We start from the raw sequence: 20,000 nt of genomic DNA, 5'->3' as shown, positions 1-20,000 counted from the left end.
AATAATAATAATAATAATAATAATAATTTCTTTCAGAATTCAACTCACGAGGCAGAATATTTGGGTCACGGTTCAGATGAGACACTTCTGGACGTTTAGCCAATTTGTATGAGTGAACCTTCGGTAGTTGCTTCAATTCCTGAAAAATAATAAAAGAATTTTTTTTCAAGCATTATATTACGTGTTGACAGATAATCAAGATATACCGTAGTATTGTTGCCCATTAAGTACTTCATTAAATTAATATTGCTATTAGCTTTTAGTTATAAGAATATATCTAAACGGAAATTTACATATTGTAATGCCATCTTACTGACCATCAACATTAGGCTGTATATATAGGCGACCATGCCTTCAACTCCATCTCTTTTCAGATAGTTGAAATGTAGCAAATGCTATTTCACTTTATTATGGATTCTGTTTGATTATAAACTCACTTGAAACTGTTGTTGGATTCTGGACATCTTGGTATCGTCCTGACGCACTCGCAGCTCCAGCAGGGCTTCTGGAAACTCCTGGCATGTGAAGCGAGTCTTCTTCTCGCAGAGGATCTCTTGCAAGACTGAGTGTGCAAACTTGTACTGTTCCTGAGATATAGAAGAAAAACGAGAAATAGCTCAGGTAATGCTACAGTCTGATGTTCTGTAGTGGTTGGGGAAATTTATGAATGGGTATAATATACTGTATAAAAAACGTTTGTTCTGTGTCTGAGATATAAAAAAGGAGAATGGAAAAAACATAAAATTAACTCCAGTACTGCTTCTGTCTGATGTTCTGCAGTGGTTGAAGAAGGCACTGTATGAATGGGCGATTATGTTGTGCTGTGGTTGAAGAAGGATATGTATGAATGGGGATATGTTCTGCAGTGGTTGAAAAAGGAAATGTATGAATTGACATATTGTAATACATACCAAATTCTGCTTCTAATCTTGCATGAAATTGACACTGTGGTGACTGTATGTGCAAGAAGGACGTAATGTAAGCACGATGTGTCGCTGTTAATCATTACTATATATGAAATAAATGTAATAATCAAATATTGGTCGCAATGGAAGAGTGTCATTGAGTAGACCATCAAGAAACATGGTTTATAGCATGAAAACAAAACACAATTATATAAAAAGTCTTAAATTACTCTAGAAAATGGCAAAGTATTCTCTGCTTACTGTATTCTCGACGAGTCTGGGTCTGCCATTTCGTAGCTTGACAAGAACTTCGTGAACATCCATGTACCCTGAATTGTTGATCTGGTCCATAACTCCTAGGACTAGCAAAATGGTTCCTGTTCTTCCAATACCAGAGCTGGGAAGAGAAACAGTATATGTATATGTGTATATATATATATATATATAGAGAGAGAGAGAGAGAGAGAGAGAGAGAGAGAGAGAGAGTATATATACATATATATATATATATATATATATATATATATATATATATATAATAACAATAATAATATTAATAATAATAATAATAATAATAAGCAGACGTCCCTCTATTTTCTCCCATTCGCGGATAATCTCAAAGCTATCCGCGAACAACTTTAGCAACAAAGACTGGAACTAATGCATCCTATTGGCTTCTAAGCTTAGATCTCACTCTCAAATCATTCACCAGGTTAACTGCTTTAAATGGAGCCTAAAGTTAGGAGAAAATATAACGAGATACAGTAAATTAGAGCAAAACAAGAACCTGTATCTGACCACCTTACTTGCAGTGGACGACAATTGGTCCGGTGAGAGGTTCTCCGCGGATGGAGTGAATCATTTGGGCCACGCCGCGCGGAGACTCAGGAACACCGTGATCTGGCCATGTGGTGAACTGGTATTGCTGGATCTAATCAGGTCATTCAATAGAGGGATTAGATATTAGTCGTTTGTTGCTGAACCCAATTAGGTAATATAATAGAAAGATTAGATATTGTTCAGTTCTTGTTACTCATGAAGAGAGGAAACTGGGGGTTCAGACAAATTTAAATTGAAGAGAGATCTATGAAGCTATAAGGGATTTTGAATGAATATATATATATATATATATATATATATATATATATATATATATATATATATATATATATATATATATATATATATATATATATATATTGAAGAAAATTTGTAAACACCTTAATAAATAAGAGACATATTTAAATTGAGACAATTTGAAGCTCTGGTTGAGATGAGATAACCCACATTAAAATGATTATCCTAAGCAAAGAAGGGAATTAGCCTCTTGCAATTTCAAGCACTGGTTAAGATGAGATAACCCACATTAAAATGATTATCCTAAGCAAAGAAGGGAATTAGCCTCTTACGATTTCAAGCACTGGCTAAAATGAGATGTCTTACACAAAAATTATTATAGGAAGTCACGGTAGACAAAGTAAACATTAATGTACAAGACCAGGAGAAATATTTCTCTAGATATATCCCTCAAAGTAGATGATTTTTCCAGCAAGAGAAAAACATAAAAAAAAACAGCTATTTATTATAAATAGCTTATGTTTACAAACCTTTCTGATTTCTTCATTATTGGTTAAAGTGAAGGTACGAATGATGAAGTCTATCTGTTGAGGAATAGAGAAGTTATATTTTCCAATTAAAAAAAAAAAGTAATAGATTGCAATTAAAAAAACAGTAGTTTCTAATTAAAATCAAGAGATTTCATTTATAAACAATAGTTTATGCATGTATATATAAATGTAATAATGAATAGTAATAAATTTATATATACATATATATGAGTGAATCTCCATATGTATATGTACATTTATACATATGTAAGTATGGTTATGTACATATAAATAGTATATGCATAAACACACACACACACATATAAAGAGTAAATAGAAACACACATATATATATGTATATATATATATATATATATATATATATATATATATATATATATATATATATATGCATACTCACATATAGATATATACACACATATATATATATGCTTGTATATACTGTACAATATACATACATATATATATATATACATATATATATATATATATATATATATATATATATATATATATATATATATATATATACATACATACATATATATACATATATATACATATACATATATATATATATATATATATATATATATATATATATATATATATATATATATATATATATATATATATATATATATATACATACATGTATATATATATATATATATATATATATATATATATATATATGTGTGTGTGTGTGTGTGTGTGTGCGTGTGCACATCTATGTATATATTAACACATATTGAATTTCATGATAATGAAAATAGAAATTCCTTTCACCTTCGTTTCAGTAGATTCATGTGTTATGTCAATCCCTCCTTTTGTGATAGTTCCCTCCAAGGGCCAATACTCAGCGACTTTTGCCTGCAAAGACTTACAATGGTGTTATTGTTTCGAAAATGTAAAAAAAAAAAATTTTTAAAAAATGAAAAAAATTAATATGAAAATTTAATTTCTTATCATCGCAGTGAAATTTCAATAAAATTGTGAATTGATTATTATTATTATTATTATTATTATTATTATTATTATTATTATTATTATTGTTGTTGTTGTTGTTGTTGTTGTTGTTGTTGTTGTTGTTGTAACTATTATTATTATTATTATCATTATTATTATTATTGCTGTTGTTGTTATTATTATTATTATTATCATTATTATTATTATTGCTGTTATTATTATTATTATTATTATTATTATTATTATTATTATTATTTACTATGGCTGCATCGGCAGAATTCAATTTCTTGTCCAATTTCTCGATTCTTCGGACAATTCTTTTTTCAGGATTGCTACATTCAGCTAGCAAGTTGGCGAAGCTCATCAGGGTGAAGGATACAAATCAGGTTAAGGCTGGATGTAATTAATACAAGTACAAGTAATACTCGAAAATTACAACAAGTAAAGTCAGGAGTGGGTTGCGACGCATTTCGGAACAGCTTGCTCCGTCTTCAGTCGAGAAGTGAGGCTCTGGCTAGATCTGGGTCCTTATATATCCTGGCTCTGGTTCGTAGAGAGGGGCCTCGAATTTTGATTGGTCGAGCGGAGGTTGTAAGTTCGGGTGATAGATGTACGACGAGCTCGGCTCGGCCTCCCAGGCTGAGAGGTAGGAAGGAATCCTGGATCCTGATTGGTCAGGACGCGTGCTGAGCCAGCCAAAAAGTCAGGCAGGCTCCTCTCTCGTTCAGTGGACTGGGCTAAGAGAGGTATCCGAGCTCCCTGATTGGCTGAGGCGCGCGCCGAGACGAGCTCAAAGTCAGTCAGCCCATTCCTACGCTCAGCAGGCTGAAATTCCGGGCCATGTTCGCCGCCAAAATGAGCATTCAGCCAGACGATTTCTCCATTTGTAGGGGTGTCAGGATCGGGGTTGTCATCATTCTAGGGATCTTGTTCTTGGTTCCTAGCGTTGGTACGTCGACGGGATGGTAGGAGGAACATTTCTTGAGTTGTATTCAACGCTGGTTTCTCGTTTTGGATTAACAAAGCTTCATAATTCGTAAGCGCCTGCTGTCCGTGGCGCTGCCGATAATTTTGGTATTGGCGACGATGTCTGCCCGGCTAATTTGGGAGTCATGTCGCTGTAGAGCATGATTTCTGATAGCGCCTTGCTGAACGTGGCACGAGATCCTCTTCGAAAGTTTCATGGTAGTCATACCTATGTATTTGCCGGGGCATCCTCGGACTGGGCATTGGTAAGAGTAGACTACATTTGTCTTCTTCAGAGGGTCGTTATCAGGGGGCGGTGGATTGTTACTCATGATCAAGTTGCGGGTTTTTTCAGTCTGGTAATAGATGATGAGTTTCACTTTCGTGGTCTCATCAGTGGGTGAAACGTTGTTATTGATGATGTCTTTAATGGCCTTCTCATCCCGCTGATATTCGGCGTGCATGAGGCCTTTGTAGTAAAGTTTGATGTCTCTAGATCCGTTGGTGGAGGTGTCGGACCTATCTGTAGTTCTGTCGGACCCCTGGCTGACGCTGTCAGACCCTTCCACCAAAGGGGACCCATACCACTTGTCTATAACTGTCCTCACTTCATGCTGGACTTGCTTGTTGCTGTAGCCGTTGTTGATAAGGACCTGTGCGACCCTTTCCAGCTCCTTGTGGGTGTCAGTCCATGTCGAGCAGTGAGACAAGGCCCTGCGTACAAAGGCCTTGATGGTCGAGGCCCTGTAGCAGGCAGGACATTCACTTTCGCCATTTAGACACATGCCGAGATTTGTGGGCTTGGTGTATACAGTGGTCTGGAATCCCTCGTTGGTGGAAGAAATCAAAACGTCCAGGAACGGGAGGCTGTTGTCAACGCTGTTCTCAAGGGTGAAGTGGAGGACGCTGTTGTCCTCAAAGGTCCTCCTTAGATTCTCGATGGCTTCGGTGGAAGTAGCTTTGATGAAAGTGTCGTCAATATAACAGAAGTAAACTAGGGGGCACTCGAGTTGGGAGAATACCCTCTCCTCTACTACTCCCATGTAGAAGTTAGCAAAGAGTACGCCCAAGGGCGAGCCCATCGCCACGCCATCCTTTTGTAAGTACAAGTGCCCACGATGAGTAGTAAAGGGGGCCCTTTTAGTGCAAATGGCAAGGAGGGTCCGAAGGGCTTGCTCTGGGATATTTAATTCAGGAGTCGTCTCGTCCCTGTAGACTCTATCGGCGATAAGGTCAATGGTTTCGTCGACAGGGACATTAGTGAACAAAGATTCGACCTATCATCAGCCAATGCCCATCAGCCAATGCCCTACGCCTACATACCAGCTGGCCAAGAAACTGAACACAATTTTGACGCTATATGTCCCCGACCGCCACTGTGTGGCCTCCTCTGCCAAATTCCTAGAGAGGATCAAGGACGTCCGCGGCGAGGGGGTCATAGCATCGATGGACGTCGAATCTTTGTTCACTAATGTCCCTGTCGACGAATTCATCGACCCTATCGCCGATAGAGGCTACAGGGACGAGACGACTCCTGAATTAAATATCCCAGAGCAAGCCCTTCGGACCCTCCTTGCCATTTGCACTAAAAGGGCCCCCTTTACTACTCATTGTGAGCACTTGTACTTACAAAAGGATGGCGTAGCGATGGGCTCGCCCTTGGGCGTACTCTTTGCTAACTTCTACATGGGAGTAGTAGAGGAGAGGGTATTCTCCCAACTCGAGTGCCCCCTAGTTTACTTCCGTTATATTGACGACACTTTCATCAAAGCTACTTCCACCGAAGCCATCAAGAATCTAAGGAGGACCTTTGAGGACAACAGCGTCCTCCACTTCACCCTTGAGAACAGCGTTGACAAAAGCCTCCCATTCCTGGACGTTTTGATTTCTTCCACCAACGAGGGATTCCAGACCACTGTATACACCAAGCCCACAAATCTCGGCATGTGTCTAAATGGCGAAAGTGAATTTCCTGCCCGCTACAGGACCTCGACCATCAAGGCCTTTGTACGCAGGGCCTTGTCTCACTGCTCGACATGGACTGACACCCACAAGGAGCTGGAAAGGGTCGCACAGGTCCTCATCAACAACGGCTACAGCAACAAGCAAGTCCAGCGTGAAGTGAGGACAGTTATAGACAAGTGGTATGGGTCCCCTTTGGTGGAAGGGTCCGACAGCGTCAGCCAGGGGTCCGACAGAACTACAGATAGGTCCGCCACCTCCACCAATGGATCTAGAGACATCAAACTTTACTACAAAGGCTTCATGCACGACGAACATCAGCGGGATGAGAAGGCCATTAAAGACATCATCAATAACAACGTTTCACCCACTGATGAGACCACGAAAGTGAAACTTATCATCTATTACCAGACTGAAAAAACCCGTAACTTGATCATAAAGAACAATCCACCGCCCCCTGATAACGACCCTCTGAAGAAGACAAATGTAGTCTACTCTTACCAATGCCCAGTCCGAGGATGCCCCGGCAAATACATAGGTATGACTACCATGAAAATTTCGAAGAGGATCTCGTGCCACGTTCAGCAAGGTGCTATCAGAAATCATGCTCTACAGCGACATAACTACCAAATTAGCCGGGCAGACATCGTCACCAATACCAAAATTATTGGCAGCGCCACGGACAGCAGGCACTTACGAATTTTGGAAGCTTTGTTAATCCAAAACGAGAAACCAGCGTTGAATACAACTCAAGAAATGTTCTTCCTACCATCCCGTCGACGCACCAACGCTAGGAACCAAGAACAAGACCCCTAGAATGATGAAAACCCCGATCCTGACACCCCTACAAATGGAGAAATCGTCTGGCCGAATGCTCATTTTGGCGGTGAACATGGCCCGGAATTTCAGCCTGCTGAGCTTAGGAATCGGCTGACTGACTTTGAGCTCGTCTCGGCGCACGCCTCAGCTAATCAGGGAGCTCGGATACCTCTCTTAGCCCAGTCCACTGAACGAGAGAGGAGCCTGCCTGACTTTTTGGCTGGCTCGGCACGCGTCCTGACCAATCAGGATCCAGGATTCCTTCCTACCTCTCAGCCTGGGAGGCCGAGCCGAGCTCGTCGTACATCTGTCACCCGAACTTACAACCTCCGCTCGACCAATCAAAATTCGAGGCCCCTCTCTACGAACCAGAGCCAGGATATATAAGGACCCAGATCTAGCCAGAGCCTTACTTCTCGCCTGAAGACGGAGCAAGCTGTTCCGAAACGCGTCGCAACCCACTCCTGACTTTACTTGTTGTAATTTTCGAGTATTACTTGTACTTGTATTAATTACATCCAGCCTTAACCTGATTTGTATCCTTCACCCTGATGAGCTTCGCCAACTTGCTAGCTGAATGTAGAAATCCTGAAAAAAGAATTGTCCGAAGAATCGAGAAATTGGACAAGAAATTGAATTCTGCCGATGCAGCCATAGTATTTAACTCCACGTGTTTGAAGGAGGGTCTCTTACCAAGATATTATTATTATTATTATTATTATTATTACCTCCTTATCTGGAAAAGCTGGATGCTTTAAGCCCAAGGGCTCCAACTGGGAAAAATATCCCAGTGAAGAAAGGAAATAAGGAAATAAACACTACAAGAAAAGGTATGAATGACTAAAACAACTTATTTCGTGAACAGTAACAACATTGAAATAAACTATAAGAAGAATTTTTTTTCCTATAATTCTCACAAGCAAACACAAGCACCTATGCATGGCACTCAAATCTGTATTACTTCAAGTGCGAACATCCTCACCTTTCCAATTTCGACGACATTTGCAATCATTATGATCATATGAGATTTAGTATGCCAAATCATCCGCCAGAAATCGCCAGTGGTGTCTAGGTTAAAGTCCTTTGGGCCCTGCGTGGCTATATATGCCTTTGGGTTAAGGTGGCCCTGTTGCGAGAAAAACCAAGTTAGATGGAGTGAAGGTTATGCATGAAAAATGAAGGTAATTCACTTCCAAATGTTACAATGCCTACACTGTTAAAAATTTGCCGTAAAACGGTAAAAATTTACGCCTTCGGGTTAAGGTGACCCTGATGCGATAAAAACCAAGTTGGATGGAGGGAAGCTTATGCAGGAAAAATGAAGGTAATTCACTTCCAAATGTTACTATACCTACACTGTAAAAAAAAATTACCGTAAAAAACTTTAAAAATCCTGGAATAAATACTGCCAGGCATTTACCGTTTCAAAAACGGATATATTGTGGTAAAGGAGTGACATTACGGTTACTAACATGTAAAATATAATAAGATAGTATGGAAAAATTACGGTCGCCTGTATTTTACTAAGAGAGGTATATTGTTTTACGGAGAATTTCCGATTAAAATTACGGCTCTTTTTAACAATGTAATTACTTCCTGATCATATGTGTATATGGTCAGTCTCTAGGGCATTGTCTTGCTCGATAGGGCAATGTCACTGTCTCTTGCCCCTGCCATTCATGAGCGGAAAACCAAACCAAATAGTACATACCTCAATGTAGTTTGCGTTGATGTAGTCTGAGAAGGGCATCTTGGGCAAACGGGGCAGCCTCACTCTCGTGTCATTATCTGTCGTGAAAAGAAAAGAAGCAAATACGTTGAAACAGTTGCCAATGAACAAAGAAAGTTTATGTACAAATTTCTTTCCTAAGAGTGGAATTTCTGCAATTAATTTCGTATACACTACCAAAAATTTGCATTTAAAAACGGTAAATGCCTGGCAACATTTATTCCAGGATTTTTCCCGTTTTAAAAAAACGGATATATTGACGTAAAGGAGGTATATTACGGTTACTAACCCGTAATAGATAATAACAAAGTATGGTAAAATAATGGTCGCCTGTATTGTATTGAAATACGGCTGAAAGCAATATATGTTTACGGAGAATTTCCGATTAAAATTACGGTTTTTTCTAACAGTCTAATTTGATTTGAAGGGTATTTTTATTGCATGAATATGAATTTCTAGAAAAAAAATGGTAAGTTCCCTGTCACTGCATTGCCAATAAGAACTAGAATCAAAACCGTAAACGAATGAGGGAATGATGTTCTTTACGGAAAGCACAAATATAAAAGACATATCAGACAAGGTGTCCTCCAGTCAGGTTTCCTAAGGAGATGATCAGATTCATCATGAGAACTTGAATAAAATGCTTCATCTCCACACTCTTGCAAAGGAACATAAGATGAGCTATGATGTAATCTTCGTTATCTGTCCCACCGTTATCCTTAGGTTAAGGGGTCGGTTGACTGATGCGCCCTCTCCAATGCCTTGTATCAAAGGCATCCTCTTTCATCAAACCTCTTCTCTCATATCATCTTTCACCTTACTCGCCATCTAATTCTCTGCCTCCCTCTCGATTTTCTCCTTCTAACCAGTTCTTACTAAGCCCGCCTCACTCCCTCCCGGCCATCCATCTTGAACGCGTGCCCACACTATCTCAGTCGTGACACTCCTATCACCTCTGTAATCTTCACTACGCCTGCCATTCTCCTTATTTCATCATTTCCTAATCTCTCAATCAGTATGAGTTATGATACACATTATATCATGAGCTATGATGTAATGTGTGTCTTCAAATATGGTTAGAAAGATTGACTGATTGATTTGGAGTTTTCTGTCATCCTGACGTCGAAGCTAGCTAGAAAGAACAGGCTGAGACTGATTGAGCGCCTCTATACTTACAAGGCAGGTTGTTCGTGTATCGATTCTTCAGGCGGTTTTCGGGGTGATCACTGTAAAGGCAGCTCTTCTCTAGGACCTTGGGAACGCTCTGAGGAGGAAGACATCCAAAGAAAAAGTTAGTAATGTTTCTTTATATTACAGATGTGTTGTATATGAAGGATAAGGCTGTAGGTGTGATTAATGTAGTCGAGAGGAAGAACTAACTTACTGTAGCATTGCATGTTAAATTGACGCAGCAACCACAGAATTCCATCATAAAATGGTTAGTAGATCTTTTCAGAATTTTACATAGATATAGTAAGTAATTTCCACCTAATTCCTTTATATTTTTTCATTTAATTATTCAGAATTGATTTTTTGCTTTAAAAAGATGGAGACGTGGGGTTTGTCATCACGTAAATATTGAGAGCAAACAATTTACATTTATTCAGACAGTATTTATTCCTTAGGAAGAAAGGACTCAGAAATACTTCATCGTACATTGATACTTACTTATGTGTATTGTCTCATATAAAAATATATATCATCTTAGCTATTCATTAGAAAAAACAAGTAATGATTACCTGCAAAATTTTTGAGTGTTGAATCTAGACCGACAAGTTACTAATAGTAAAGTTAATGCAGAGAAAGAGAACTGACAAGAGCAGGTTAATATAGGATGTCTTGACAGTAAGAGACAGTGCCGTAAGAACTCATGACAAGGCCCCTAAGCTTCGAGCTTCCTTGGGTCCTTCGACATCCCTAAAACGATGCTCTCCTCCAGTACAATTTATCGAAATTATATTGCAAATTAAGTAAATAATACATAGTTTTAACATTTTACACTAAAGGGAAAAAAAGCCCTTAGTTTTGGTGGGCTCCTTCTCTTACTGGGAACCGGCTCTTGCTGAGCCCTGCTCTTACTGATGTGCTCTTGCTGATCCCCTGCTCTTGCTGATCCCCTGCTCTTGCTGAGCCCCTGATAATGCTAATCCCCTGCTTTTGCTGACCCCCTGCTCTTGCTGAGCCCCTGATAATGCTGATCCCCTGCTTTTTCTGAGCCCCTGATAATGCTGATCCCCTGCTTTTGCTGACCCCCTGCTCTTGCTGAGCCCCTGATAATGCTGATCCCCTGCTTTTGCTGATACCATGCTCTTGCTGATCCCCTGCTCTTGCTGATCCCCTGCTCTTGCTGATCCCCTGCTCTTGTTGAAATCCGGCTCTTGCTGAGCCCCTGCTCTTCCTGAGACTTTTGATTACCCAACCTGTCTGATTGTCTAGAACAATCTTTTGATAATCCCAACATTACTTTACTTGTCTAGAACAACCTTTTGATAGCCCAAACCTATCTTTATTTTTCTATAATAACCTTTGGATAGCCTCAACTTTTCTTTATTTGTCTAGAATAACCTTTGATAATCCCAACATTTCTTTTTTTTTTTTTTTTGCCTAGAATAACCATTTGATAATCCCAACATTACTTTATTTGTCTAGAACAACCTTTTGATAATCCCAAAATTTCTTTTTTTTTGTCTATAAAAACCTTTTGATAAACCCAACATTTCTTTATTTATCTAGAACAACCTTTTGATAATCCCAACATTACTTTACTTGTATAGAATAACCATTTGGTAATCCCAACATTTCTTTTTTGTCTAGAACAACCTTTTGATAATCCCAACATTTCTTTATTTGTCTAAATTTCCTACTTACGTTGAACTCCATGTCTGTTTCTTTGGAGTGAATAGCTTTTAGAAGGTAGGGCTCAATGTTTTCAGAAGGAATTCTTCTGTTCAAGGTGTAATAAATTTCCTCGTCTCCCATGCCAGAAAACTCTTGTAATTCAATACCAGGATTGAGAGTTGACCTTCGGAGTAAAGAAGGTTCCCTCCGAAGAGTACCTTCTGTAGAAGGTGAAACGCAGTCTGAAATGAAGTATGAAAGTGGGGATTCAGTATCCAAATGAAATGGTGCATATGAAGAGTTTAAGCTTTTAACAAAATAAAATGACAGAGGAAAATGTGAATGAGTCAAATTTCCTTACTCACTGAGATGAGAGTTTGAAAACCTATCGGTTATGAGGATGAAATATAATCTTCAATGAAAATATAGAACAGTATTGACTATAATCAGAAAGGTATCGTGAAATACCTCTATCTTGATTGGCTGTCCTCGCGATGACCTTTGTCTGGCGTATCCTGTTGGAGGGACATAGCTTGTTAAAAGAGGTTTTCCCTTTGTGGCCAAAGCATACTATGCTCAAAATCTTCCTTACGCAATAGATACATATGTGTGCTATCAACAGTATTAAAAAGAAATCAAACCAGAGCACAGTTGCATCTCTTGACCTCTATAGGACTGGCCTTAAAGATTTAGTTCATAGCAAAGGGTAGAAAAAAGGGGACAGAAGTAGGAGAGTTTAGGAGAAAGAAACCAAATTGATGAGAAGTAAAAGACGGAGAAGTTTGAAACCAAAAACATAACTATTGCTAAAGTTGACATTTTACAAAAATATTAATTGAGTAAAACAAATGAAAAGGGCATTTCTTTGAATCTCAGATTTTATCATTACTGTAAATAAAATGAGAAAAGTAGAGCACCTGTCCTTATTACACATATTACTCAAATCTTCTAAAAAGAATTCTGTCAAACTGTTCATCTTTATGAAGTTACGGATTGGAAGGACTCTAGAACATGCTTTTAAGAGAAGGGATATACTTCCAGAATTTTCTCTTAAAAGGTGAACATCTCTCTTGTCAATGAAATAGAATAAAATGTATATTAAATATAATTGATAAAAAATTAATGAATTATGAGATATTGAAAAGCAAGAACTGATTATTGAACTAAGGTTACCAAGGACAGATATGGCTTGCTTGTTTTGTCCTGAAGTTTTGGCCTACATCATGTTTACTTTCTTTTCCTAAATCTACATCATACCCTTGTGAATTAGTTCTTATTCTGCTATCTTAAGAGTGTGTGTTGTAGCTTTAAAAGTTATCTAATTAAGATAAGGGTGCTTACTTGTAGGTCCAGGCAAGTAATTCAATGAGGACCACGTGTATACCCTTGTGAGTTAACTCTTACTCTGCCACCTTAAGAGTGTATATTGTAGCCTGCAAAGTTATTTGATCGAAAGTAGGGTGCTTACTTGTAGGTCCAGGCAAATAATCCAGTGAGGACCACCTACATACCCTTGCAAGTTAACTCTTACTCTACTACTTTAAGAGTGTGTATTGTAGCCTGTAAAGTTATTTGATTGAAAGTAGGGTGCTTACTTGTAGGTCCAGGCAAATAATCCAGTGAGGACCACCTACATACCCTTGCGAGTTAACTCTTACTCTACTACTTTAAGAGTGTGTATTGTAGCCTGCAAAGTTATTTGATTGAAAGAAGGGTGCTTACTTGTAGGTCCAGGCAAATAATCCAGTGAGGACCACCTACATACCCTTGCGAGTTAACTCTTACTCTACTACTTTAAGAGTGTGTATTGTAGCCTGCAAAGTTATTTGATTGAAAGAAGGGTGCTTACTTGTAGATCGAGGCAGATAATTCAATGAGGACCCCCTACATACCCTTGTGATTCAACTCTTACTCTACTACTTTAAGAGTGTGTATTGTAGCCTGCAAAGTTATTTGATTGAAAGTAGGGTGCTTACTTGTAGGTCCAGGCAAATAATCCAGTGAGGGCCACTTACATACCCTTGTGAGTTAACTCTTACTCTACTACTTTAAGAGTGTGTATTGTAGCCTGCAAAGTTATTTGATTGAAAGTAGGGTGCTTACTTGTAGGTCCAGGCAAATAATCCAGTGAGGGCCACCTACATACCCTTGTGAGTTAACTCTTACTCTACTACTTTAAGAGTGTGTATTGTAGCCTGCAAAGTTATTTGATTGAAAGAAAGGTGCTTACTTGTAAGTCCAGGCAAATAATTCAATGAGGACCCCCTACATACCCTTGTGATTCAACTCTTACTCTACTACTTTCAGAGTGTGTATTGTAGCCTGCAAAGTTATTTGATTGAAAGTAGGGTGCTGGTCCAGGCAAATATTCCAGTGAGGACCACCTACATACCCTTGTGAGTTAACTCTTACTCTACTACTTTAAGAGTGTGTATTGTAGCCTGCAAAGTTATTTGATTGAAAAAAGGGTGCTTACTTGTAGGTCCAGGCAAATAATTCAATGAGGACCCCCTACATACCCTTGTGATTTAACTCTTACTCTACTACTTTAAGAGTGTATATTGTAGCCTGCAAAGTTATTTGATTGAAAGTAGGGTGCTTACTTGTAGATCGAGGCAGATAATTCAATGAGGACCCCCTACATACCCTTGTGATTCAACTCTTACTCTACTACTTTAAGAGTGTGTATTGTAGCCTGCAAAGTTATTTGATTGAAAGTAGGGTGCTTACTTGTAGGTCCAGGCAAGTAATCCAATGAGAGCCACGATGATAAATACTCCAACCAATATTCCTGTCCTGCCTGATGCCACAGCTTTTCCCTTGATAGAGACTGGATCGGATACGGTGAATTCTCTGTTTCCTCCTATTGTTTAGGATAAAGGAATTCCTTTTAATATAGTTCTTCTTCAAACTCGTTTCTGTTAAAGGAGATCCCCTACTTTGTCATGAAATTAGTTAATTTAATACAGTTTTTCCTCATGTTGGATGTACGCTTCCAAATGAATATACGGAAAGTTGCTTACATACATACACTTTTATTTATTTATATACATATATATATATATATATATATATATATATATATATATATATATACATACATATATATTAAGATGAAGTTTGTATAACTAATAATACAGGTGAATATTCATATGTATGTATATAAATGGATATATAAATATGTGTTTATACGTATGTCTGTGTTATGTGTGCGTGTGTGTGTGTGTTTGTGTTTGTATTTCTTATGTTTATGAATAAGTACCTGGTCTGAAATGTCTGAGCTGTACACACACATTTCTAGATATTTACTGTATATACATATTTCCGCATATACATGTATGTACATAATATATATATATATATATATATATATATATATATATATATATATATATATATATATATATATATTCATAGGCACGCATTCTCAGAATATATATCGAATTAATTCTATATACTAACTTGTAACATGTTTATAGAGGATCGTGTTAAACTCACCCGACTTCTTTTCGGTCACCACCACCAGATTATAGCTCTTCTCCGGCTGGAAAGATCTATTCTCGCCTTCTCCCGTCCCAACATCGACAGTCTTCGTTGCGGCATTCTGCAAGGGCGAAGGATTCAAAGGAGAGCCTCTTTAAAACACTAGAAACACAACTCATTTAGAGGAAGTGTGGATAAAATATTTCGGTTTTGCGTCATCGCGTGTAGCACGTATACTCTAACGAGTGAATTGTTTCCCTCCAGAGGAATTACGAGGAAAAGTGTTAAGTAGATAGAATTATATATATATATATATATATATATATATATATATATATATATATATATATATAGATTATACATGATAGATTTTGCACATTTAGATGTGTTTTTCATAACACTCAGCTATGTCACTGTCATGACAGTTTCCTGGACCAGGGTTCGATTCCCTGTCCAGCCACAAGCTATTGTCTTTGAGTTATTATTATTATTATTATTATTATTATTATTATTATTATTATTATTATTATTATTATTACTTGCTAAGCTACAACCCTTGTTGGAAAAGCAGGATGCCAAAATCCCAGTGGCTCCTACAGGGAAAATAGCCCAATGAGGAAAGGAAACAAGGGGAAATAAAATATTTTAAGAACAGTAACAACATTAAAATAGATATTTTCTATATAAACTATAACTCGAACAAAACAATAGGAAGAGAAATAAGATATAACAGTGTGCCTGAGTGTACCCTCAAGCAAGTTCCAGCAATTCAACTGCCTGATTAGATTATTCTTGTAGTCTATGAGTATAAAAAGAACAACAGTCTTATCATTTACACACCCTCTTGCTAGATTAACATTAATATAGTGTAGCACCAACAACATTATCTTTTCTTTGTATCTAGTGTACGCAACCCGTCAATATTGATGGCTAAAGACTTTCTATACGTTTTATGAAGAGAGATGAATGTTTTGTATAAATTACAATGTTGTAATGTATAATTGGCATTCGACCTTGGCCTCTCCCCTTAAGAAATAAAACCCCTGGCCTCTCCCCTTAAGAAATAAAACCCCTGGCCTCTCCCCTTAAGAAATAAAACCCCTGGCCTCTCCCCTTAAGAAATAAAACCCCTGGCCTCTCCCCTTAAGAAATAAAACCCCTGGCCTCTCCCCTTAAGAAATAAAACCTTATCATAGTCGATACCTCAATGGGATATTTTCCAGCGATCCATATCTCTGGTTCTCTCTCGGTCGTACTTCGCTTGGACATTCTGTGTTTTGAGTTTTTCTCTTCTTCTATGTATTTCTCCACTACCTCCAGAGCCAGTTGCTTTATCCGGGCGTCGTTGAGATTTTCAAGAGCTTCTACCACCACGACGTACTGTACCCTAGAAAACATATTGCATATTACATCTTACTGAAGTCCCAAGGGGTCCAAGTGAGGAAGGAAACAAGAAAATATATAAATTACAAGAGAAGTCATGAACAATTAGAATAAAGTATTTTAAGAAGAGTTACAGATTTGAAATAGATATTTCATATATAAAACGTAAAAACTTCAAAAAACAAAAGAAAGATAAGTGAGACAGAAAAGTGTGCCCGAGTGTACCCTGAAGCAAGACATTGAAAGACCCTGGTGAAGAGGCTATGGCAATATCCAAGACTAGAGAACAATGGTTTGTTTGTTGAATGTCCTCCTAGAAGAGCTGCTTACCAAGGCTAAAGCGTCCATAAACCCCAGGGTTCCAAAAGGGAAAAATAGCCCAATGAGGAGAGGAATCAAGGAAACGAATGGACTAGTGTGACTGAGTGTACCCTTAAGCAAAAGAAGTCTACCAACAAGGCAGTGGAGAACCACAGTACAGAGGTTATGACACTGCCCAAGGTTAGAGTACTTACGCTGGAGGGTTCTTGACGCGAGGAAGCTGCATCTTAGACACATTTCCTGAATAATCAAGAACCTCAATGGAGCCTTCGATCTCTGGGGGCCAAGGATCGGTTGATATCTCTTTCTTAAGGACGTCACTGCACTTCCATTTGTTACAAGATTTGATTCGCAGAGGGTAAGTGCGTTCGGCTTGCAAACCTGTGAACTGTTTAGAGAAGAAACGAAGTTATGAAAGCGAGGCGTAATCTATGCGACGACAGCAACAACAAAGTGCTTCAGACATGTCCTTATTCATAATAATAATAATAATAATAATAATGATAATAATAATAATAATAATAATAATAATAATAATAATAATAATAATAATAATAATAATAATAATAAAGGCCTTAAGAAAAGAACAATAATAGCCTCTCTTTTAAGACGTTCATGTAATTTCAGTTTATTTTTCTTATCTTAATAATCAATATGTTTTAGAAGCAAAGACTAAAACTGACGAACGAGAACACAGCTCCTACATACTTTGTGCTCCTTCTTACTGATGTTGTAGGTTTCGTTTTCAAAGATCATAATGTAATACAACGTGGAGCTCTTGTCATCTGGGTGATCATTCCACGTTATAACAATATCTGTTAAACTGCTGTTCTGTTTAAAATCGGTGGGCTGCGATGGTTCTAATGGAAGATAAGATAGAATCTTCTTTATTTCATTTTCAGGTCAATAAAATATAGACAAAAACATACATTTTAGAAAAGACATAACAAGAGCACACTTGAAAAACTAGGTTTAATTTTTGAAGTTCCACGGATTCAAGTGCCTGATTAGTAAGATCATTTCATTTTCCAATCAATGAAATATAGACAACAACGTACATTTTAGAAAAGACATAACAAGAGCACACTTGAAAAACTAGATTTAACTCTTGAAGTTCCACCGATCCAACTGCCTGATTAGGAAGATCATTTCATTTTCAGGTCAATAAAATATAGACAAAAACATACATTTTAGAAAAGACATAACAAGAGCCCATTTGAAAAACAAGTTTTAACTTTTTAAGTTCCACGGATTCAACTGCCTGATTAGGAAGATCATTTCATAACTTGGTCACAGCTAGAATAAAACTTTTAGAATACTGTGTAGTGTTGTGATTCATAATGGAGAAGGCATAGCTATTAGAATTATCTGCATACCTAGTATTACAGACAGGATGGTATTGCCAGGGACGATATAAATGCAAAGGATGGTCAGAGTTATGAATAATCTTATGCATTATGCACAACGAACTAACTAAACGACGGTGTCAGATTAACATCTAGATCAAGACTTCTTCTTTGTCTGCATCTTTTCCCACTTTTCTGTGGGGTAGTTGTTTCTGGCCAGCGTTCTCCATCTACCTCTGTCCCACACTTCATCACCGGTTAATCCCTTTCATAGGTCATCCTTGATACAGTCCATCCACCTTCGCTTTGGCCTCCCTCTCCTTCTCGTTCCCTGTACCTCCATTTCCATCACTCTCCTCCCAATATACTGTTCATCTCTACTCATGACATGACCATACCACCTCAGTCTACTTTCTTGGATCTTATCTGATAGTTCTCTAACTCCCTAATTACCTCATTCCGTATCTTATCTTATTTTGTCAAAATTCTTCTTCCTTTCATACTTACATGGTAATTAGTAAAAGTAACTCATTAAGCCGAAAACATTAATCCCTACAAGAAAATGCAGTATTTCTTGTTATCGTAAATTTGGATAATCACAATATTTTAATATAAAAAAAATGGTGACTATTTTCCTGAACACTAACAAGTAAAAATGAACTTACTGTGAGCTTCAGTTGATATTACAACTATTGCAGCCTCTCCAGGTTCCTCTACACCTTCGTTGATTCCTGATACCTGTAAAGATATGAAAATTGAGTTTAGATTTGTAGTAATCGATTGTTCTATTCGCTTATATTGTTAAAAATCTGCATTAAAAACGGTAAATGCCTGGCAATATTTATTCCAGGATTTCTACCATTTTAAGAACGAATATATTGACGTCAAGGAGTGATATTACGATCACCAACACGTAAAAGATAACAACAAAGTAGGGTGAAAATTACGGTCGCCTGTATTTTACTGAAATACGGCTGAGAACAGTATATTTTTACGGAGAATTTCCGATTATTATTACTTTTTTTTTTTCTTTTTCTTTTTTTTTGACAATGTAGAAGATGAAGGCATTTGGGAATGAGTTGCCACTAAAATGAAATGTTAATTAGGTAGTTTGTTAAATGTGAGATGAATATATGAATAAAAATGTTTCATAGCATATACACTGTTCAAAAAAACCTGCAATTTTATTGGGAAATATTCCGTAAAAACATACCATTCTCAGCCGTATTTCAGTAAAATACAGGCGACCGTAATTTTCACCCTACTATGTTGTTATCTTTATGCGGGTTAGTGACCGTAATATCACTCCTTAACGTCAATATATCCGTTTTTAAAACGCCAAATATCTGGCAACATTTATTCCAGGATTTTTACCGTTTTTTACGATTTAGAAACAAATGCGTGACTGATTTCTTTTTATAATAATAATAATAATAATAATAATAATAATAATAATAATAATAATAATAATAATAATAATAATAATAATAATAACAGCCATGAAAATTAAAATATCATGAGGACATATTACTTACCTGGATCGTGTAAGATACGTCTGGATCAAGGTTGTGTATACGGTATGATTCATTTGTAGTATGAAACGGTCTAATAAACGTTTTATCTTGAGTTTTGTAGACATTGATGACGTACT

The 20,000-nt window shown here is 37.4% G+C and overlaps 1 protein-coding gene across 2 annotated transcripts in view; it reads right to left on the bottom strand.

Moving 5' to 3' along the window:
- LOC137637304 (receptor-type tyrosine-protein phosphatase epsilon-like) overlaps window positions 1-20,000 on the bottom strand; it is a 36,518-nt gene that overhangs the window by 8,282 nt on the left and 8,236 nt on the right. The window contains exons 1-17 of one of the 2 annotated variants that reach the window (XM_068369545.1): window positions 19,015-19,084; window positions 17,712-17,863; window positions 17,198-17,391; window positions 16,503-16,686; window positions 15,315-15,420; window positions 14,547-14,679; window positions 12,285-12,331; window positions 11,847-12,058; window positions 10,155-10,242; window positions 8,961-9,037; window positions 8,232-8,375; window positions 3,323-3,406; window positions 2,513-2,566; window positions 1,712-1,836; window positions 1,167-1,302; window positions 438-587; window positions 49-139 (exon numbers count right to left, since the gene is read on the bottom strand). In XM_068369545.1, coding sequence (XP_068225646.1) covers window positions 49-139; window positions 438-587; window positions 1,167-1,302; window positions 1,712-1,836; window positions 2,513-2,566; window positions 3,323-3,406; window positions 8,232-8,375; window positions 8,961-9,037; window positions 10,155-10,242; window positions 11,847-12,058; window positions 12,285-12,331; window positions 14,547-14,679; window positions 15,315-15,420; window positions 16,503-16,686; window positions 17,198-17,391; window positions 17,712-17,759 — 1,873 coding nt within the window. In that variant the 5' untranslated portion in view covers window positions 17,760-17,863; window positions 19,015-19,084. Of the gene's footprint in view, window positions 1-48; window positions 140-437; window positions 588-1,166; window positions 1,303-1,711; window positions 1,837-2,512; window positions 2,567-3,322; window positions 3,407-8,231; window positions 8,376-8,960; window positions 9,038-10,154; window positions 10,243-11,846; window positions 12,059-12,284; window positions 12,332-14,546; window positions 14,680-15,314; window positions 15,421-16,502; window positions 16,687-17,197; window positions 17,392-17,711; window positions 17,864-19,014; window positions 19,085-20,000 lie in introns of those variants that run through there. The other variant, XM_068369544.1, reaches the window with a different exon arrangement.

This window comes from Palaemon carinicauda, unplaced genomic scaffold (genome assembly GCF_036898095.1).
Source record: "Palaemon carinicauda isolate YSFRI2023 unplaced genomic scaffold, ASM3689809v2 scaffold64, whole genome shotgun sequence".
Lineage (NCBI taxonomy): Eukaryota > Metazoa > Arthropoda > Malacostraca > Decapoda > Palaemonidae > Palaemon > Palaemon carinicauda.
This window is presented reverse-complemented; position numbering and strand designations above follow the sequence as displayed.